At 41.7% G+C, this 23,541-nt stretch overlaps 1 protein-coding gene across 4 annotated transcripts in view; it reads left to right on the plus strand.

The window, feature by feature from the left end:
• Positions 1 to 23,541, plus strand: part of LOC118111005 (kazrin-like) — a 171,049-nt gene that overhangs the window by 144,668 nt on the left and 2,840 nt on the right. For 3 of the 4 annotated variants that reach the window (XM_035159217.2, XM_035159218.2, XM_035159219.2), the window contains exons 5-10: positions 7,426 to 7,617; positions 18,906 to 19,042; positions 19,846 to 20,016; positions 20,418 to 20,528; positions 21,605 to 21,794; positions 23,295 to 23,431. In XM_035159217.2, the coding sequence (XP_035015108.1) occupies positions 7,426 to 7,617; positions 18,906 to 19,042; positions 19,846 to 20,016; positions 20,418 to 20,528; positions 21,605 to 21,794; positions 23,295 to 23,431 (938 nt within the window). The remainder of the gene's footprint in view (positions 1 to 7,425; positions 7,618 to 18,905; positions 19,043 to 19,845; positions 20,017 to 20,417; positions 20,529 to 21,604; positions 21,795 to 23,294; positions 23,432 to 23,541) is intronic. The other variant, XM_035159221.2, reaches the window with a different exon arrangement.

Raw genomic sequence — 23,541 nt, forward strand, 5'->3', positions numbered from 1 at the left:
CCTGCTTAAAACAGACTGCTGCACTGAACCACTTTCTCAGCGACAGTGAGCGGCAGACTCACTTTAAAGCCGACTATATAGTGAGTTTGCCATTTTCAAGTGCTGTCTGAATGTTAAGTGACAATTTTTACACCCTGTATCGTGGCCTAATTGTATCCCAAAATCAATCTGGAGAAGCTGATGGTCAGTAAAAGAGCAATACACTCCATAATGTATTGCGCTTGTGCTGAATGAAAGGAGAGCAGAGTGTACTGTGTGATGTGAAATGGTTCCACACAAAGAAATGAGTAAAAAGCATCAGATGTGACTCAAAAGCAGCAGTTATCAATTCATGTGGGAAGATTTGCTCAGTATAATATGGACCAAACAATGTTTTGCAGATGAAGGGACTCGAGTAATGCCACTACAGAGTCCTCTCCATGGAGCTCCACATTCAGTGAGTTTAGAAAAGTGAATGAGTGGGTGTCGACTTCAGTCACGGCAGTAAGATGTTGTCAGGGAGAAAACTCTAAAAACTCACTGCAGGTTACCTGCTCACAGCTAAACGACAACTGGTCAACAGAGTGAAACATTAAACAGATATAGAGCCACATATTTCAGTCAGAAACACGAGAGCTCAAACTCAGAACTAACAGCATTATTAGTATAACATTTATCAGGTGGCCTCCTGGATGCGTATATAACCTATTTGCTAACAAGTTCACTGTGTCAACTGGCAAGGTGGTGATAATGTTCGCAACTTGTTTCTGCTGCCACCAAGTGGATGATAAGTAGTATGTTTTTGTAGATTTAAAAGATAATCATGTTTATCGATCTTTGTGGTCCCAGATTTTCATTGTAACAAGTGATTTTTAACAGACATAGTTTGTTGCAATTGTTGTCTTGTTTAGATCCTGTCTAATCATTTCTATTTGTGTGTTTCTTGCCCTGTATGACGTTGTGTTTGCAACATAGCTCAGCAGAGGGTTGCAACATTATCCTGAGTTATAGTAATATTAATTTTGATTCTTAAATACGGTACGTGTCGTACTAAACGGCAGACTTGTGTGGTAGCTGTCACTTAGGAGTAAAACAACATCTGCTGCCTCTGTCAGTCAGTGGGGAACAGGTGGTGCTGAAGTTTGAGCGAACAGCCGACAGGTAGCAAACATCTGACCCTGATACATCGTCTCATCACCAGACGACGAGGGCTGCGGTTGTGATGGCAACACAGTGCACGGCTGCCAAATAAAACACAGCCCCGTGTTGTCAAACTTTCTGTGTGCTCACAGTCCTTCACACAGTTTTTTTGGTCGACAGTTGAGCAGAAGTGCAGCAAAAAACAGCCGCCAGTGTTCAATATTTGGCTGCTGTGGTGAATGATTTCATGAACATAATCTGAAAATGCTTCATACCTGTTCTTTTCCTCTCAGAGTTATGTCCTTCACTTGAGCTACTGAAGGTCCATGTTCAATGCCAATGTCCTCCATAGTAGCCTACATATTATATGTGTCTAGGTGCTCTTTTTCTGTGCTTTTTCAATGAAGTTGTTATAGTTCTTCATTCACTGGGACCTTTCCAAATGTGTGAGGTTTTATACATGTGCTTTGAGATGTTTCCCAAAGGCTTCGCTCCACTTTATGTGTAACACAAACCATTTCATGGACTTGAATTTCAAAGAAAAACCTGGTCAATGCGGTTGGCAGCAGAGTACAGTGGGATATAATGTGAAGTAGAAAGCTATGGCTTGAATGGATCGGTTTATTTGTACAATATGAAATATATTATAAATAAAACATCATAAAAGCATCCTTCGCAAAGATAATGGGAATGGGCATTTTGCAGCCCTGGAGGGGAGAGCAGGAGAAATAGAACACACCAGGAAGCGTCCACTCTGACTGTCATTTGTAATGCAGAGCTACAGTGCGTGTTTCTTGCCAAACTAGACGCTGTGCGGACATTGACAAATAGGTAGCTGTCCTCATGCCCCTCCCCCACCATGTCTGACAGTCGTAGCTAAGGGCTCCAGCACCATGCTCTCCCACAGAAAGCTGGAGAAGACAATAACATGTTTTTTTTTTCAACCTCACACTCTCTGCTAATAACTCACTGTGGCCTATTTAGAGATCTAACATGTCCTATCACATTGTGGATGTTTAGGACCCTGTTGCTGGTCAAGAGCAGGGATTTAAAGGTCCAGTGTGTTGGCAGATATGGAATAGAATACTCATGATTATTTATTCGTTATTGTGTCATTTCTTGATCTACTTAGGGAGCAGGTCTTCTCCACAGAGTCCGCCATGATGAATGGACAAACCGTGTGAGGCCAGGATTATTGCTATGTGTGACTTCCCCATGAGATGGCACTAAATCATACACACTGAACCTTTAACCGGTCCTCACTGCAGACAGGTTTGAATGTTGGCCGGTTCAGGGTTTTTACCACAGAGTGTTTACAAAGATGGACGACGCAGCTCCACTTCTGCCAGCTATCAAGAACTGAAGCTACAATATCCTGGATAGGAATGCTGCCTTCTTGAGCGTTTGCAAATACAGTTTGCGCAGTAGAGATTGGGGGATAGAGCCGTGTTTTGCAAGGTCCCGCTGATACATCCATTCGACCAATCGAGAGTCAGTCTTACCTGTCAATCATGATGTTTTAGCCTGTTTTCATAGCATTAAGTAACTAATTAAAACCAGACTTTGTTTGCACTTAAACAAAATTCAGTGTGATAACAACTTTCTGAAATTATACCATCTTTGAGAAAAAAGTATTTGATGTGTCCTGTGACTTTTTGTCTCTCTCACTAACATGGAGGAGGCAGGATTTATGACCTATACTACAGCCAGCCACCAGGTGGCATTTAAGATGCTTCGGCTTTTGGGGAGCTGATTTGTCATCCATCTTTATATATAGTCTGTGTTTATGACACATAACTGAGACACCAAGTGTTATACGTGTATAAATATATGTATGTATGGCATGGCCCTTAGTTATTGCTCCCTTTTCTGCTGCCTGTGCACAATGAATTCATGCACACGTTCTGAATAAGTTATCCAATCCAGTATGTGACTATTTTAGAATCTTTAAACATCAATGAACTGTGTCTTTTGGTTGGTTGTTTCCAGAAGCAGCTCGTTGGTTTTCCAATCAGGGCGTTGCTGCTCGAGTTGCACTGTAAAATGTGGTTCTATTATCAGGTCCATTAGAGAAAGCTCTGTGTAATGACACTCCACATGCTGACGTTTTTCTCGCGACCCTCGATCCTAATAACCTCTTTTAAATTTCATTTTCATTATTTAGTGGGTAGCACTTATCATCAGCTGCTTTCATTTAGTCAGTGAACTCCAATTGAAGGAGCAGGTGCACCGCGTAGAGACAGTGTGCCGGACTTGAAGGGTCATTTCAGTTCCAGTGGAGGAAAGATGTTTCAGTTCAGTGTCATTTCTTTGGGAAAATCAAAACAACATTATCTCAACGCCCTTAAGGTGGACACCTTATAATGTTATAGAGAGAACCTCAACAGTTCCCAAGCATATGGTGACTGTGGCGGGAAGACCACTCCTTTTTAACAGGAACAGACCTCTGACAGAAGCAGAGTCGGTGTGGGCGGCCATCTGCCTGGTCTGGTCGGGTTGAAGGGAGGGAAATGTGAGAGGGGAGAGGTGAGGAAGAAAGGAGGGGTTGCAGAAACAGATGAGAGCTAAATTGTAAGTAAAACACGGCTCGACTACATGTCCTCCATTTTGAGTTTGTTCTCACTGTTGTAGTGTTGAACATCTTATGAAACTTTTAGGCCATAGTTTGTACTGCTGTTGCTTTGGGAACATTATATTCTAAAATATTCTTCATTCAGGTCACAGAGTCTGTTGGGTCACACAATGTGTTGTAATTCCTGTCTGCACAGATTTAAAATATGTAGTTTTCCTGTGGCAATTAGTTGCACTGTAAAGACCTTGGTTTGCTCCCAGCTCTGCATTGCATCATTACAGCACACAACAAAAACAGGCTCAATTATTCCTCATTTAAAATGGAGAATGCTGGAATCCAAACGCTACATATTCTGATTGATCACTTACAGGTTGTCTTAATGGTGCCGTGATGTTATAATGATGACAGACTGTGTAAAAAGGTCAATATGAGAAAACTCCCTCTGTGATTCCAATCAGGATGCAAAGCAGTTACCTCTGGCTCTGTATGTCGGCTCACATACATTTTCCACATGTCGAGTGTCTTTAAGTTATCTTATTTTACCATATTCAGTTTCCCAACCCTCGTTTCTCCCATTCATTTCCCATGGAGTTTATTTTTTCACACAATAATAATGGAGAAGAGATATAAGAGTATGAAGTGGGATTTATGCGAGGCACTTGATGGGGCCCGAGCAGTTCCCATCAGCCCCCGCCCCCTTGCTGCCCTGAGGATGCATGAAATTGAGTAGAATGTCTCTACTTATTCTTTTCTAAATTACTCTCCATGTGCCCCACCTAGACAAGCACCTTCAGTCTGGGGTAAAAAAAAAAAAACAAGACATATTTTTAGATTAAATATTTCTTCTTTGAGGGTTAATGTGAGAAATTGAAGTGTGACATTTTGTCTGTTGTGGCTTGTTTAGAAAGCGAATGAGGTTCTGCGTCCACCGCTGATACTGAAACATTATCAGGGGCTGAAATTGTGGAGAAAAAAATCTGTTTCTCCCTGCTGCTGTTTTCATTTTTATGGTTTTCTTCTTTGCAACAACACCAGCCAGGAGCTCTTTAGTCAACCTCTTCTGTTCTCACGATTCCTGAAAACACAGAGCAGGTTCAAAGACAAATGTAATTATATTAGCACTATCTTGTCTCCTCTCATCTCCTGGACCCAATCTAACCTTATGATGCTCATTACCAACAGTCATTTGGCACTTTACTTATCTCAATAACAAACCGTCCTGCCCGGGCCTTTGATTTTTATTGGACGGCTAAAGCCTTTTTTGAGAGTTTTTGCTGAAACAACAAATTATAGCTTATATATATTTTAAAAGACTACCATTAAGTGATATGCTAATTTTCTGTATATTTCAGCAATAAGGGTCAACATGAAAACAGTATAACTGAACTATGTGGTCAATTATATGCACTATGGCAAATTATTACAACATTAATAAATATTACATTGTACACGCAACATACACACACCAGTCTGACTCTGAGGCCTTGGTCAGTTTTTAGTTATTATTGCAATTAATCACTAAAATGACAGTCAAGGGAATAGACTGCAACATTTATTTATCATTTATATCATAGTAGTTCATACTATCATATCATATCACTTAAATACACATACTATTTATATTATTCATCATTCTCATCTACATCAGTCACTTTACGGCTATTGTATGCAACCTCGTTACCTCAAATTGTCTTTACTTATAATTTATTGAAGGACTACATTTTATACTTTTTTTGCTTGTATGCAAATTTCATTATAACTTATTTTTTATATTTCTATATTTTTTAAATTAGTACAGCTTGATTTGGGGATGACACTTTCCTAATTTCGTTGTGCCTGCACAATGACAATAGATTTCTTCTTGACTCTTGAATTCTATTCTCGCACATATCTGATTCCAAATTGGCAAACATACAGTGACAAAGAAGAAATATTTTTAACCACCTACCTAGAGCTGGAAGTGTATTCGGGAAAGAGTTCAGGAAAACAACTTACACGAGAATAATGCAGCTAATATGATCGTGGCCTACTTACGATGCTACAGTGTTTCAGACTGAGCCTCAAAAGGCTGCAGACACTGTTTCACAGATAAGTCGGATCTCATCAGTAAACTGTCTTTCAACTCTGTCTTCCATTTCCTAGTCGGGTCCTCCTCAAAAAGACCCCGAAAATGAGTTTTCAGGGGATTTGACTTGCTTCTTCTCTGCTTAGTGAACACATTTTTCTTTGGAAAAAGACTTTTCACCTCAAGCTATTGGACACTCCAAAGGTTTGGGCAACCTGAAATCCTGTGAGGACACGTGGCTTTGCTTCAGGGCCCTGTCGAAATGACTGAATCATGTTTTCAATGTCCATTTCCCATCCTGTGGAGGTGTGTGAGAATGAGCTGTTGGGCAACAGTGAGCTCGGAATCAATGAGAGTGTTTCCAGAGAGTGGTTCAGTGGGGCCAGGAAGATGCTGCGGTCCTGGCTGAGTGACACGATGAATTCCATGAATGTACTGTTTTGCTCTCCAAAGCAGCGCCCCATTTCCTGAGTAAACGTATCAGTGCATCTGTGAAACCACAGCTGTTTGGTGGGTCTTATGTTACATCCTTATTTGACTGTGTGAAAAGAGTCGCCTATTTCCTCAACAATAAGCTCTGTAACCAGTTTGCTCATCGGCTCCATTATTCCATCTTGAATGTCATGACTTACGTTGGTTGGATTCTCAGGAATCCAAAGGTCAGTTTTGCCAGCTCAGATTCTTTTTTACGTGCATATTCTAACGTTGATAAAAATACCCACTGCCAGACTGTGCCCTTCATTCCAAGGGTGACTGTGAAAGATAGATCCTTATTACCCAGGGTTTCCAAAATGTCACAGTGGGAGCCCATATTATTTCTGCTTTAAGACAGCCAAAGTTTCCCGTACACTTAATAGTACTTAGGAGCATGTTTCCAGTCTCTGAAGCCTTTTATTGTAAATGGTCAATCCAATGATGCAAAAGGTCTAAACTTCCTACAAGTGACACAGTATTCAGCATCACTGTTCGCAGACAACTCAAGCCAGAGTCTGTGCTGGTTTAGTTCATTGGGAAAAGTGAGACTTTTACTTTAGAAGAGCTGAGATTAAACACTATCCAGGAGTACCTGTTTGGGTTTATCCAGTCTGAGGTCATCTGGAATCTCTTAAATAAACTTTTTCATTCCCCTGAGCTGAGGGTTGCAAACAGATGCACAGTACACTAGGTTCCTTAGATTGCTGCTGCTGGCGAAATCAACAATCCACGCCCCGGTGGTGTCGGAGAGGGGACAGGAGATTGGCATCTTAACCAGCTACCTGGCCCAATCTCCCCATTTTGGTACTTTCGGATGGCAAGTCACTGTCCAGTCGGCCAAGAAAGAGTAGTGCTGATCGAGGACATATTGTAAAAGCAACAATGGCTGAAGGTCTTAGCAAGCCACCATCACGACCTGGCCAGAAACAAAGTTTGGCAGCAGAGAAAACTTACATGTGTCACTTTTACATAAATTTTTTATTCCATAAGTTCTGCAGCTACTCTAGTCCACCTCTGTGAGATTGGATTCCAGTGTGCATACAACCAATGTGTAGCTACTGGAATTACTTTTCTACTTTGCTCGAAAAAAGTGATTCCGAGTGTTTGAAGTTACCGAGCACACATGTTTTTTACTAAGAACATATATTATGTCGTCAGCCACTTAAAGCTTTTTTCCCCCTCTCTGTTGTTATAGTCCTGCTGCGCGAGGAGGTGGCTCAGCTCCAGGAGGAGGTGCACCTGCTGCGGCAGATGAAGGACATGTTGAGTAAAGACCTGGAGGAGACCCAGGGAGGATGCTCGGCCGACGTGCTCTCCGCCACCGAGCTACGCGTGCAGCTGACTCAGAAGGAGCAGGAGCTGGACCGAGCCAAGGAGGCTCTGCAAGGTGAGGAAGGAGCGTCTTTCACTCGTATCATCAAATAAAAATATTGGTTGATGCTGCAAGAGAGAGAGAAGGCAATGGGACTATTCTGCAGAGGAGTAGTGGGTCATATAGTTTCTGTCTTTCAGAATAGTTTCTGAACTGTGGCAGGAATAAGACAGGATTTTAATAATATATGTATTAATAAGTAGTTCTGCTGAAAGGTTTCTGCTCCTCTTTCTCAACATTTCTTTCTTTGTATTTACTTTCACTTGTCAAATAAGTAAGTAAAGTAAGTAAGAAAAATGTCAAGAAGAACATAAGAGCCGTTTCTCTTGAGCACAGTGAGAACACTGAGTCTATTTTTATGATTTGCCCTTTCCCCTTCCAAATACTCCGGTGACTTTAGACAGGATATTTCCAGAAAAACAGCACAGAAACATTTCCTACCTTTTAAATAAAGCAAATCTCAAAGAGGTACTCTGACTAATTAGTGTACATTTTTATTGTTTTATTTGTCATGGACAATGCTAATTGAAAGCAATAATCCCCCCCCCCCAAAAAAAAAAAATGAAAGGGAAAGATTAAGGATGTAATCACTTTGTAAAGTTAACACATTCCAAAAACAAACGCCATGTGCAAGACTGTACAATACTCTCAATAGAATTGAACTCAGTAATTTTCTGATTCTTCTGTCAGACGCATTGACAGCAGCAAAATCTTCGTGCATTCAGGTGAGGGGCGGGGCAACATGCAGGCTGCGGGGCACAACATGGTAATTACACTATGGAGATCACATGTTTTTGTTTACAGCACATTGACACTGGCGTTGGCCCTCATCACCAAAAGCTCTCAAATGTCATTCTCTTTCCAATGTGACATCTTTGTCGGAATCTGTAAACTTGTGTAAAACACTTGTTTTTTCTTACTGAGAATTTTTGATTCTTTTTTCTGTCTTTATTGTTTTTGCATCCGTTGTGTGTTAGAAACATCCACTCTCTGTGAATTTGTGTTCTCACATGCACTCCCTCTGGATCAATTCAAAAGATGATTTGGAGTTCAGTGCATGTCTGAAAGCAGCGTAAGACAATACCTCCACCTATTGTAGCCTGTTAACGTGTAAGCATGTTAACAAATGTGTTAACAAAGCTTGGATATGATGTGACTGGGTTTACCCTGTTGGGGAACAAATGGAAATCTTGAAAGTATGCAAAGTGAAGTGGCAAAAAACCCAACTTCCTGTTCAACTCATTCTGTGATCATTTTGCTCTCAGCTGCCGAGTGTTTTTTATGTTTGCCACCCTTCACGCACGCTGAGAGAAAACCTGCCTTCATTTTGTTCCAGAGGGTTTCAAACCCGGGCCTTTTTTTTCCCATGTCACCATAATGTTAACATTAGTGTGTGTAACAGTGTGGATAATGCTGCCCATCAGCTGCATTACAGGCCATTAGCATGTATTCCGCTCCAGAGATGAAGTGGGATCTGGGGGTGAGAGAGGACACTGACTAAAAAATATGAGCCCTGATGTACAAACAGCACAATGTACTGTAGACGATTCACTGTAGCTGCTGCTGTATTGACGTCAGATGTCATTTTAGAAACACTCTAAACATTAAGGTGTTTTTATTGGCTTAACCTCAAACTTTCAGCGCAGTGTTTTGGTACATTTCTTATGTATATATATATATATATATATATATATCGTACATATATATGTATTTTATCCTTAAAACCTCTGGGGGATTCTTATAAATCAGACTTTGAGACTAAGACTGAAGTTACACCTATAAACATGAAGACAATCTAGACAGCAATGCCCTGCAGGACCTCACACCTTGAATATATATGAGTTGGAACAATGCATTGAAGGGACTTGTACTTTGGGGTAAACATTAAAATGTTGTGTCATTTTAAAGTGCTCCTATTTTGGCAATTGACAGGTTTATAATTTAGATATTGGCGTCTACAAGAATATGCTGCAACATCTCATACACTAAATTTCAGCAACGCCTCTGTTTAACAATCTTATTCAAAACTCTCACACCAAATCCAAATGAATTTGAAAGTGATGAGATTACCTACATATGATTGGAAATTCGGGCTCAGATCTAAACTTAAACATTTGCATGATAAGAATGAGCGCAAGCCAATCAGCATTGAGAATGAAACTTACCTGGGCAAAAATTCATTCTTTGCGTTTGGTTGAATGCAACATTAGTCCACCTCCCAAAAGGTCTGCTGCGATTGGACCGCTGATCCACTCTTTTTTTAATTTGACAACTGCTTAGAGACTTCCTGATCAGCTGTAAACACCGTTCTCCCGACAGTAACAATGAGATTGGTTCTGCCGTATTAATTCAAGCCAAACTAGCTGGTAGGCTGACATAGTACATGTTACTTGGTGATGTAGGTGCTGGTGCTTCATGGTAACAGAGCCAGAAATGGAAACGGTTTTTTTCAGCCCCTTCATGAGCAGTGTTTTCTTCTCCGTTTGCTGCAGACTTTGGCCTTTGTAACTTGGCAGACATTTTTTAGCAGACATTTTGTAATTATGCAAAAAAACTGTAGGACACACTTGGGAAAACAAGCATGATAGAGTCACTGTAATTCATTATTATTTATTCAGAGAGCATGTAACCCTTAATAGTAAGCCGCCTATTAAGGATTACATGCTGCCTTTGTTTGAACTTTAAAATCAATGCTTTTTCTCCTGAGCAGGCTGATTAGTGGATGTTTTATTGTTTGGTCACAGAAAGGACAATTCATTATGTGGATTAAATTAAAATGGGGAAAAAGCTATTGTTTAAGCTTCTTTATTTGTTTTACTGTTTAAATAGAGGTAAACTCTTGTTTAAAAATATAAATGAGCAAATTAGCCAAAGAGAGCCCCTCGGAGATGTGAGGCCTAACATTCGAAATGGCCTTAATGATCTTTTTCAGAACTGGTGAAATACCAATGTGCAGCACTGGTTCCTCTCTGTTGCACGTGCCCTCACAGACACCGTACATGGAGTAAAGTAATGAAGAACTTCAGCCAGACAGTGCACAGTGGATTCCAGACCATCAAGCGGGGTTGTCATCACTGCGGTGGTGAATCATCCTTTTCAAAGTCTTATCGGCCCATGGAAAGAGGCAGAGTACGAAAACCACCATTTTGGAATCAGACAAATGCATGACACGCTGTCAGGGGATTTAGTTGCACTCGAGACTCGCAGAACAAAAAAAAAAACCTAACAGATTGGAGCAGAGCGGAATAAAGCACAAAAAAATACTTCAATCCGCACACAGCCCAGGCCGGTACAGTCATTTGTATGACTCAGGCCTGTTAATGAAGGCCACAGCTTACCAGCCCCAGCAGGCACTGACAGTAATCAGTGGTTAATGAAAGCTTTATACAGGGAGACTTTGCTTGGCTTATAAGGTTCAGAAACATTAAGCAGGGTGGACCGTGTCTGCAATTAAGACGGGGTACGTGGGAGGACAACAGGAAATTGGCTGTTGTCGTGTTTAAGTTTCCTTCTGTTTCCCGTTGCTTTTCATTATTTTGCTCTTAAAGCTGTTCTTATATGAGCAGTGGAGCAGAAGTTGACGTTTAGGTAAAGCTTTTGACCACAGAGTGACCCGTGGAAAAAAATATATTTGCATTCTGTGGCGAAAGTAGCCGGATTCCTGAATTATTAATATTTTTTATTGTTCTTTTCCACATGACCTCCCCGTACAGCAGCTGCTTCCCAGCTCTTTTGTTATTCCTCGGTTGTCGCTCTTCATCTCTCCGACACTGTGGTTCGCTATTTTTTAAGAAAAGCAATGAAGGGCCAGCAACAGAATTGGTTAGCGTTTAGCTCTTATACTGCGGTGGGTGGCAAGCAGTGAATTTTGTCACAGTTGTTTCCAAGCTGAAGACATCTGTCGTCCCATTTTGTCTCGCTGTCTTGTTTGTGTTGTTTTTCTAGCCGTTTCCATCAAATGTGTTAATGTTCCAGGCTGCCGAGGCTTATATGTGGACAGTGTGTGGGTATATTTTGATAAGGACATCTGGCCAATGTACATGTAACTCAATGAATATTTTGACACCATTAAAGCCAAGACAGTTTTTCTGTGTATATTAACATCTTAATGGGCTGCTACAGGGGGGACATGAAGAGACAATTTAAAAAGGTATTGAGGCAACGAGCAAATGTTTTATGAAAAGCAAACTATTAGTAATAAAAGGCCTTTTAGGTGATGACATAAAAAAGCCGAAAGCTAGTGCTTATAAATTAGCTTTTTATTTTATTGTACAAGAGAATATAGGTGAAACACTTTTAGGGCTGTTACAGATGTAGAAAAAGGTTCTGCAGGTTAAGGTATGTTTCAAGTGTGAGTCGGCCATCAGAAAGGAGGTTTCAGATACAGTTAATCAAGCCAACAGCAAAAGCATAAAGTCTTGTAGTATTCGGTCGACTGGTACCCTGCTGGTAACTGCGTCATCTGCTCTCACAGGTCGGTTTTGAAACTCAAACCTGTCAATATTAGTTATTACTGTATATTTATTTACCTGTGAATTTCATATATTTTCCCTTTTTGAAAGATACCATTTAGTGTGTTTTGTAATACATTATTTGGCCTTTTGGTATCATGACTCAGTAGCCTTGGACTCAAAGTGCATAAAGAGTTAGGCTACATCCACATTGCTACGTTTTAGTTTTCTAGCACCTAAAACCAGTTAGAAGTTTGGAAATGCTGCTGCTGTTGTCTGGACGGGCAAAAAACTATATTTCTAAACTTTATGATACGTTTATTAAATGTGCAGTGCTTTCATAGTATCACAATGGGATTGGTGTTAGGTTCACTTGAGAGAAAGTTTTACTAATCTTCATGGGGTTTCATCTGTAATTCCATTGGCTGGAGCTCCCATCTTTTAACATGCTTGCTTTCCTGTTTGGTTCTCATCAGTCACGACTCGACTACCAGCATTTAAAACATTTCAAACACTCACTTAAAGGTACAGTACTTGTCGTCAGTCCAAGCAAATAACTTCCTGGTCTTGCCAACACATGCCCAGTGCATGTGAATGGTCATGTGTGTTAGTATGGATGGAAATTATTACTGACACTGTATGTAGCTAAAACTGTTGTGTGGACATGGATGAATGTACCCTTAGATCTGTGGGTTAGATTGTTAGGGGTGAGGTTAACATGAAGGTTGATGTATAGGGGCCCATATTTCTGCCCGTCTTGATGCAGCTACTCTGGTCTCTGACCCAGCGTAGGTCTAAGACAGAAACAGATTTGTGGTCATCTATTTTTCCTGAAACTTTCCTCATCCAGCAAAAAAAAATAGTCATTAGCTGTTGAAGTTAGAAAAAGTTGGATTTTAAAGTGGCCTCTGAAGAAAAAAGCACATAGGCCAAATGTTCTGGAGAATACCTCATTAACTAAAGCAATTTCCATATGTTTCCAACTGATTGGAGACGAGATGTCGACTCTGTTTGATTTCCCCCAGTTTTCACAAGGCTGGCATATTGTGAACATCCAACCAAACACTCTGACAAAGTGTTTTTCCCAATGTTTGGAGAACTGAATGAAGTGCCCCGGGGGCTTTTATTATTGAAGTGCTACCAACAATTATTGTGAAGCAGAGTAGCTTTGTGTTTTTAGTTTATATTTATTTATTTTCCTGTGGTTCTGCTTTGGATTGAAAAAGAAAAAAGGAAAAATTTGGAGTGATGCAGTTGCGTGAAAGAAATGCATCATTCCCTCCTTTGGTCTCTGCCGCTTGAGATAATACCTGTTTACTTTGGGGACGGTCCACAGAATCTGTGCCGCCACTCGCACCTCGGTTCAAATGGTTTGCGGCAGATTTCTGCGTGTCTCTGAATACAAAATGGAGGACGCAGAGACAAACAATACTTCTCAGTCTGTTTCCTCTGTCTCTTCCTCTGCCTTTGTTTGCATTGTGATGCTCACACTGTTTCAGTGTTAAAGCATGAGCTCACACCCACAATGTGCCAGACATCTGCCTGTTAGCACTGTAATTGTGATCGTGCTAACAGGCACATAATTGCCCACTCACAATTGCAGGTTTTATTATGTTGCTCGAGGACAAGCAGTTCAACCCAGTAACTACTGCCCGCAGTGATTTCATCCCCCTTACCTTTAAATACACAGATGACTGTGATACTGAGGCTACATCCATACAGCAACATTACATTTGAAAATGTCGTTTTCAAACTAAAACAACCTCTGTCGACACAAGTGATTTGGCTCATTATTAGTTTTAATCCCTGTCTATACTAACATGCACATCATGTGACCACTCACACATGCATGTCCCTCTGGACCCGTGTGGCAGCAGTTGTATCACTGTAAAATGTAAACAGCTGTTAACCGAGGATAATGCTGGTTGTTTTCTTCTGGAAGGGGGTCACGTGATATGAGCCTGACGAATCAGCAAAGGCTAAATTGTGACCCAAAACATCCAATAGGCAAGAGTGTTTACGGCAATGTTTCCAAACATTGTTTTTGCCACGTCCAGACTCCGCAGAGTTTTCAAACTAAAATGAGGCCAGCAGCATTCTTAACTTCTCCGTTTTAGTGGCTTTAAAATTCTGCAGTAGTGTTGACGCCGGGTTTATCCGTAGTAGAGCTAATGCATTTTCAGTTGAAAATGTAGTAGTAGGGATATAGCCTCATCTCTGAAGACTTAATGAGCAAATGAACCACAGTTTGGATATATAACAGATGGCTTGTTGTCGACAGGTGTTAATAAGTTTACCCAACTCCTGTTTGGACTTTCTTATCAAAGTTGGGTTCAATTAAATTTCTAAGTAAAGTTGGCCGCCTCTGCTATTTTTAATTAGCTGCTTCCTCTTTGGGTAATTACTATCAACTGAGCGACTTCCAGTCAATCCAGAGCTCGAATGAACGCAGCAGACAGCCACAGTATGTATCATCAAAGCACAGTCTGTTTACTGTCATTTCACAGTACACTGACTAACAACGCAGCTCTGCCCTTTACTACAGTTTTTTATGTATTACCTCAATCCTGTATGTAGCTTCATCATAACAGTAATTTAAGGCACCTCCATCAGTTCTAATTGAATGGTCTCGGGTGAGAACACGTGTTTGGATCACAGTGGCCTCTAGTGGTAATCAAGGATACTTCTGTCATTAGAGGAACATTGTACCTGTACCATTGTTAAAATCTGGATCACAGTTCTCTTTGTTGCTTTTGTCTGTTAGTGTTGTTACATTTGTTGCACACACACACACACACACACACACACACACACACACACACACACACACACACACACACACAAACAGTTTTGTTTCCATTGCTTTAGACATTACATTGACTTACATTGATTTCCTTGAGACCTCACTAACTAACTACATGTCCCCTCAGCATGAGTAATAGCTGCACCTCACACACACACACACACACACACACACACACACACACACACACACACACACACACACACACACACACACACACACACACACACACACACACACACACACAAAATCTCTGCGTTGTGATTTATTTGATAGAAAGGCCAGACCACGAATGTCTTCGGAAGTGATCGGTTAGTCTGACAAATCAAGCCTCAGGGCAATTTTTACATATGTGGAGCCCACATTGACACTGTAAGCTTATACATGCCAGGTAAAAACTATGTGTAAAGGTTTTGTGTAGTTATGACGATACATTTTTTTTAAAATAAATTAAAATGCACAGTGGATTTCTGACACAATACTGCTGTATAGTATTTTAAATGACTATAGGTTGTGAATAGATCTATAAGAAGGGTCGAATATCATTGTGGAGATTCAGGTTAAAACATTGACTGACTCTCATTATAATACTGTAACTTTAAAGTAACATTACCTGCTCTACAGTGAAGGACCATTAAACTCTACCAGTTCGCATATCAACCCAGTACAACCCAGGAGTTAGTTTTACTGAGGAAGTGAGGTGACGAGCTCAGCGAGCAGCTCCGAGGCTCCTACTTCATTATTCAGCTGGCAGATTTTAAATCCCAGACCGTGAACAATGGACTTCCTCCAATGAGCCGATGTCCCTTTTGTTCTCTCCCCAAATAATTATGTTAAGAGCAGGCTAAAAGCGTGGGCCTTCCTCTGTAGGACTGAAGTTATATGTAGAGGTGACATTGTGGCGTGGGCCCATTCATTAATGTAAAGAATCGTTATCTGAAGGGTGTTGATAAGTGGCTCTATCTTTGTGATCCAGTTGTCTGGTGTTGAATGTACATCCAAACTGTTTGGACAGCAGTTTTTGCTTAAACACAAATTTGCTGAATAGTGTAAAATTTGCAAGTGATGTGGACATTGATTCCTCAAAGACGTGTGTTGTCGGCACACTCTCTTTTCTTTTGTTTTAGAGGACACCAGATAACAAGGGTTATTATTTAACCAGAGATAAGCATCTTTACAAGCAGCTTATTATGAGGAAGTGGAATCCCCCCCTGACATCACCCATTGTTTTGTGTACTGTTGTTTTTAAGACTAGAGTTTGAAACTTTGGCCAGTGCCGTCTTGGTTTTTTTGGAGCCAGGAGTTTGGAGTGGAGGGTGAACTGGCACGCCCACCTTCACCTGCACCCACTGGATGGCCCTAGCTGTCAATCACAGGCTATCCATGCCCCAATGCATACCCTGCTTTGTCGTTCAGTTTACAATGGGATTGAAGTTTACAAAAATAACAAAGTGCAGTATTGATTAAGTTTAACCATGTGATTGTGATAGCGGATCGTGGAGTATGATCACAGACAAAGGCTTTCAGCTCACTACAGTAGTAGATGTTCACATTAAACTACTTAGACACACAAGAGCTTTTGTAAGTAGAAGAGGTTTTGTGTATTGGGCCAAAAAAGAAAAAACACTTATGCAGATTTTAGAGAGTGTGTCAGGAGAGGGTGTATGGAACAGGCAGGTGCTTTTGTTGTAACACAGGGCTGGTTGGACTTTAGATGGTGCATGTTTGTTCTGCATGGGTTTTGAACTGCTCCTCTTCTACTTACATAAGCAGGGGGTAGCTTTTAGCGTCTGTATCTGCATGTCAAGCACACAAAGACAGCCATTGTTTCACAGTTTAAACAAGCAGGGAATTGGTATAATCGAAAAAGTTTAAAATATTCAAATTACACAAAACATATTCATAGAAATTAAAGACTGTCGAGTAGTTTCCTCTCTATGTCGTCCTCCATCTGCAGCTCCACACACATTAGTCTCGGCTCTGTGTGGTTCCCAGGTGGTTCCCTCTTGTTTAATCTGGTAATAATTCTTGGAGGCTTGGGCCGAGCCCGAGTAGGCTGGTCATTAATATGGCTGTCATCGGATGGAGGCATGCCAGTGCTTCTCCGTGTACGTTTCTTTATTGTAATATAACTGCAAAGTGCACGGACCATCCCTGTTCATTAAACGTGTCCATACATAGGTTTTAAATGGCAAGTAATGGGGCAAACGTGATTTTCTGCTGTGAATGGATCCTTTTTACTAAGTGACAGTGAGTGCTTTCTTGTAGGAAAGTCGATGTTGCCAACAGTCACAGGTGCAGGATGTGGAGCAGCAGCAGGCTCGTCTCAAAGAAGGCTTTGATTTCACTTCCTAAGGCAGGTGCTGCGAGGTTTCCTGTTTCTCTTGGCCAATAAGGGCCGTTTCTTGTTTTCATTCGCCGGCCACTTTGGTCTGCATTTCCCCTTTGGCTCGGGGATTCCACCGTTAAAAAAGAGAAATGGGTGAAAGGGGGAGATATGAAATGGTGACAGCAGAAAGAAATGAAAGGGAGGAAACGACAGGGTGAATCCGTCCTTGTGAAGCCGCACTTCCATGCCACTCGCCCGAGAACGCTCCCCAGACGCACTGTGAATGTCATGCAATTACGCAGGCTGTGATATAAGTTAATTAATGACAGGCAGCTGGCTCACAGGGGAGAAAAAAAGAGGTGAACGCACGATAACAAGCACAAAGAGGGGAAAAATGAGAAACGTGTGATGTTATATGAAACATCCAGCAGTTCACATCCGGCTGTGCTGTGAGGAAATGGATGTGAAATTGGTTGGACAGACACAGTGTGAATACACAGGATGTAAATAAAACATACAGTACATTGCCAGTGTCGAGCTGTAGCTGTGGGGAGATGCTCGGCTTTAAGCAGATGTCTGGAAAACCGCCTCACATGAAGACGGAGAGAGGATCAAGAGAAAGCGAGGAGATGCAGAAGAGGGAGGAAGAAAAAGGAGATGTTGTCTTTGAGAAAATTAGAGCTTCTGTGAATAACTACACTGAACCATATTCTTTATCATGATGCGTGGGTGAAGTGCCAGAGGATTAGAGAGAGTGTGTGGCGGAGAGATAGATGAGAAGAGGGAGAGGCAGCCTCTAACGAAGCCGGCAGCAGAGCGGAGATTGACAGGAGGGTTCATGTGTGATTCACTTCTTTATCAACATGCGGCCACGCAGCATTAAGACTGCGGCAGCAGGTGTATGTAATGTTTTTACTTAAGACGCTTCATATCTGAAGGTGCTTAGTAACCTACTTATTATGCATGAAGAAATGTGGACTAGAAAACACACACTGCCAAGATGTGTTACTGTGTCGATTGAGAAAGACTTTATCTAAGGTATTTGAACAGCCAGTGTAGTTATTGCAAATGATTTATTATATTAGTATATTATATTAACTATATTGCAAATTAGTTATTACAGGCTCTTCAGGCCCGTGTCCAAAAATACTGACCTGTCGTCAAAAATATAAAATGCTGTAGATGAATCACTTTATAGTATTAGCAATATAACCAATTCAAGGTTTTTTTGTGCCCTCTTTTTAAAAAAAAAATTAATTTCTATGACTAAAATCTGAATCTGTCTGTTTAAATGTTGTATTTTGACAAAACCGTCATGAATCAGTTTGCTAAAGTCACTCAATATGAATGTGGGAAGCCTGTTTAATTAGTTGTTCCTCTGCTGTGTTTAAATACATGCATGATATATTTATGATATAAACAGCTTTATTCAAAACAACAGTTTTTCAAGCGTTTTTGTCTGGTAACAACAAACTAGTGTTTTAAACCATCTTTCTTCTCTGCTTTTGTAAATATGAGCGTTTTCACACACAACACAAGTACGGTTGCACGCACACACAGAGACACCCACAGCCAAATGCTGCTCATCTGATGCTATAGCTTACAGCCCCTCTCTCTCTTTCTGTTTCTCTCTCTCTCTCTCTCTCTCTCTCTCTCTCTCTCTCTCTCTCTCTCTCTCTCTCTCTCTCTCTCTCTCTCTCTCTCTCCCCCGTTCTTGCAGCCATGAAGTCGGACCGGAAGCGTCTGAAGGCGGAGAAGGCCGACCTGGTGAACCAGATGCAGCAGCTTTACGCCACACTGGAGAGCCGGGAGGAGCAGCTCCGTGACTTCATACGCAACTATGAGCAGCACAGAAAAGTATATGGCCGCCATATTCCGACAATATACTGGCATACACGCACACGCACACACACTCACACACACACGTGCATGCAAAGAGGCTTCTTTTCATTGAAGCTGTGTTGGTTGGACGCTCATAGCAACAAAAACACCATCGACATTCAAGCAGCAGCAGCAGTGGAGCCAAATAAAACACATTTTATAAAGCTGGTTTTATAAATCGGTGAGGATTGTGATGCTTCATGTGATTAGTTTAGTTCTTGCTAGATGTGTGTGCACCCTGTGGATGAGGTTAATTTATGAATATGTGCTCTGTACTGTACATGTACTAATCTCCTACTTAAAAACAGATTACACTCTCCGCATGCATGACCATGCTATGAAATACTTTGCATATATTCCATATTATTCATATTGACGACTTGTGTTTGTGTTTATGATGTTTCTCTTGAGATGTTCAGGCATATCACTGTTAATCTGATCCACTCCAATAATGTGTATTTCTTCTGTGCCCAAAAAGGCCAAATGCCAATGAACCTAAGGAATTTTAAATGATAGCCAAAAAACATAGTGTGAATGATGTTATATATACCGCAGATATAACAGATATGCAAAGTCCCTGTTTAACTGTTTATTTAATCTCAGAGACATAAATACATTTCTAAACGTCGTAAAACCACTGATTTAGATTATATTCTTCCTTTCCTGATTTAGAATTTGGTTCAGCGGCATTATTTTGCAGGTTGGACTCAGTCCGTTAACCATTTATTCAGCTTACAATCATGTGTGAAGCAACCCATCAGGATGTCTGTGTCCACTAGGAGAGCGAGGATGCGGTGAAGGCGCTGGCAAAGGAGAAGGACCTGTTGGAGAGGGAGAAGTGGGACCTGCGGCGGCAGACCAAGGAAGCCACGGAGCATACGGGGATGCTGCGCTCGCAGCTCGACCTCAAGGAGAATCGCATCAAGGAGCTGGAAGCTGAGCTGGCCATGGTGAGACAGAAACACAGATGGGGCTGCACTAGACGATACCGCTCCAAAAAAAAACAAATGTTCTCTTTCTGCAGTATTGTTGATATTCATTTCAAGTTTGTTTTATTTATGTGTGAATTACAGTTGCCAATAAAAACACATAAAGGAAGGACATTCAAAAGAAAGATGGACTCTAAACTGAAGTAAACCAAAGTCCAGTTATCACAGCTCATACACACATCCCATCATAAGTGTTGAATCTACTGACAAGAAGACATAAGAAGACATTTACGACTGACAATAGAAAGCACAAATTCTCTTCACTGCTTCATGGGTGAACGGTACATCTGTCTGTTACTGTGCAATATTTCGGGTACTCTGCATCTAATGAAACCCAGAATGATTTTGAATGTAAGGTATAGCCATCCCTCATGTCTCCAACCCCCCAGATGAGTAACTGTGTCAATCAGAGAATGGAGTTCCGGGTGTTTGAGCGTCTTGCGGACAGGGACTACTCATCTAGGTTCATGGCGGTAAGACAGGTCCCCCAACTTTGAAATTTGACCTTTCTTGACCCCCTCCCCCCTCACCCACTCTTTGGAAACCTCTCCCATCTGTGACCTAATTGTCGTCTTTGGAAAGCCCCTCCTCAGCTGCACGTGTTTGACTAACCCTCAGCCGTCCCCTGACTGGCGGAGCCCCTGACCCAGTGATCCTAACTCTGCTGCTCCCCGTGGGTCCCTGCTGTGATTTATCAGAATAGGAGAATAAGAATGCATGGGGGGAAAAAGATACATCAATATTCTGACAACTAATGATTACTCCAAAGGTTTTTGATTGTGATTGTGTTCTGCGAAGCAAACACTATGATTGATAATCATTTGACCGCTGCTAGGTAGAGATGATTGCAATGTAGCTGACTGTGCCGGGTGCTGATTTGCAGCCTGTCGACGCTTGGCATGATGATATGATTCGCAGAATAACGAGATTTGAAGCATTTGCAAAACACCAATGTGCCAAGGCTAATCAGCAGACACACACACACACACACGCACACACACACAAAGCTCTTGATAGACACAAACCACACGTATACTAACACATCTCCCAAGGCTCCAGGGGCTCATTGTGGTTCCTGCTAAAAAGTGGTGAATTGTGCATTGTGACAGGGCTCTGCAGAGCAAATGTATTCATTAAACTTGTGGAAAAGCTTCATTTTATCCAGTATCTCTATTTGTATGCCCCACCAAACCCCTAACTTCCACCCCCGAAAGGAAGAAAAACATCTCCTCCAGATATACTATGAATTGTTTTCCTTTCAGTGCAGCAAGTGAGCTGCAGCGAGATTTCACACAACAAAAGACTAACACGAATACAGCCCATGTGAGGTCTGTCGTGTGTGCATGAGATTTTCAGTAGGATTCTGGATACATAACTTAACAGAAACACGTGCACACAGACACAAAAAAATGCATAAAAACCACAATAACCGCAATACCAACTCACTTAAATACAACCACCCCCTGCAAGGTCCCTCTCCAGGATTGTTGCTTGTTGCTCGTTGACTCTCGGGCCTGATTGCATCTGTGTGTTTTTCTACCCTCTTAAGGCCAAACAGTCACTAGCCACCCTGACCAAGGACGTGCCCAAGCGTCACTCGCTGGCCATGCCCACGGAGACAGTTGTCAACGGTAACAACCAGGAGTGGGTGATGCAGGCGGACCTTCCCCTGACTGCTGCGATCAGACAGAGTCAGCAGACCCTCTATGTCCACACCGGGCATCCCACCGACAGACAAGGTAGGCACACGTACTCGAGCATCCTTTTCATTAGCACAACGATTTTTTACAGTCGTTCACCTCCTGCATCCTCATGTCAACCGGCTTCACACACATTCACTCGTGCCATCTGCTCAATGTCTCCACATTATCGGCCACCCCCTGCTGCTCTGGTCGTGACATTTCATTTGCTTTCTGGAGCAGGTACAGTGAACAAACTTTTGGCTTTGCAGCTTCCATTTGTCTTTGCTGCAAACAGCTGTTCCTCCATATTTGAGGATAGTGGCAGCTTATAAATGGTTGGGTTGGTTCTTATGTGCCGTTTCTTCCTGTTAGTGTGTGCAAGTGTTTTCATACAGTCAGAAGTGGAATCAAACATTTTGTCTGCACAGTTCCAACTTGTTTTTAAGGAAAACTTTTTCTCGATATTTGTTTTCACTTAACTTTGTAATAATTACATTTTTTGGCCCCTCGAAACATTTAGCACTGTAGGTTCCCCACCAGCGATCTGACATGCACAGGTATACACCAAAGATGTGAACCGACACTGAACGTGCCTCGTCCATATACTGGAGGAGAATTTGGTGTCAGCTGACATTTTCAGTGCCGAAGCAGTTCGTGTTTGATTTCTATTCAATTAAATTGTATTTATAGAGCGACAAATCAAAACATACATAATGTCAAGGCACTCTCCCCTTTAACAGGAAGAAACCTCCAACAGAACCAGGCTCAGTGTGGAGAAATATGGGGGAGTTAGTAGTAGTGGGTGGAAAAGAGGGAGAGAGACCAGGAACAGTTTTGTCACTGTCATATTTAAACTCTGTCAGACTGATTGTTACAATGAAAATAATAAGAGTGATACTTATAGACATAATAATAGTATGACTGATGGCAGCACCAGTTAATAGTTGTAGTTAAAATGAATGAATCCAGGGGTCAACCCTACCATTATTACTATTGAAAAGATAATGATCATCATTATAACATCACTGCCGCCTGGAGCTTTCACTATGTTAATATGATTTCCCAATTTAGAATAAGCTCTTGAATTATTGAGTGTTATCTAACCACAGTCACCCTGAGAGGTTAATCCTGAACTTCCCAAAAAAGTTAAACTAATCATAATCACTCTAAAGAGCGAAACTGGACAACTGGCTGCACTCGCCCAGTACGACACAAAGTGCGAGTAGAGGTCCGTCTCAGTCCTCTTAGAGACGCAGGTTCAAACAGGTTGCTGACTAATTGGTGGCATCTGGACGAAGAAGAACATGCGAGTAGTCACGAATCCTCACCGGCTACGCAATTGGTTGAACAGTTTCAGTCTCATTGGTACACACACATTGGCTCAACCTCTGTGAAGCTGTTTTCACTGTTGCTTAGCAACTGCAGACGATTTCCGGCCTCTGGTTTGGGGATTTTTAAAACATATATTTTATTTATTTAAGAACAACCAGATTTGGTGCCCAAACACACCCCAAAGAAAACAAGCCTTTTCTCTCTTCTCCTCCCTGTCCCGTTTAGTGGCTGCCGTGCGGGTGAGCCCTTGCCACTCGCGTCAGCCCTCCATCATCTCCGACGCCTCAGCGCTGGAGGGGGACCGGTCATCCACACCCAGCGACATCAACTCGCCACGCCATCGGACTCACTCCCTCTGCAATGTAAGAGCTGCCCACCTCTGCACCCTCCCAAGTAATCGCCTCCTTTGTGGAAACTGCCAACTGTCCTGCTGCGTGGCCGCTGCTGTTTCTCTCCACCGTCATTCTGGCTG

This window comes from Hippoglossus stenolepis, chromosome 6 (genome assembly GCF_022539355.2).
Source record: "Hippoglossus stenolepis isolate QCI-W04-F060 chromosome 6, HSTE1.2, whole genome shotgun sequence".
Taxonomy (NCBI): domain Eukaryota; kingdom Metazoa; phylum Chordata; class Actinopteri; order Pleuronectiformes; family Pleuronectidae; genus Hippoglossus; species Hippoglossus stenolepis.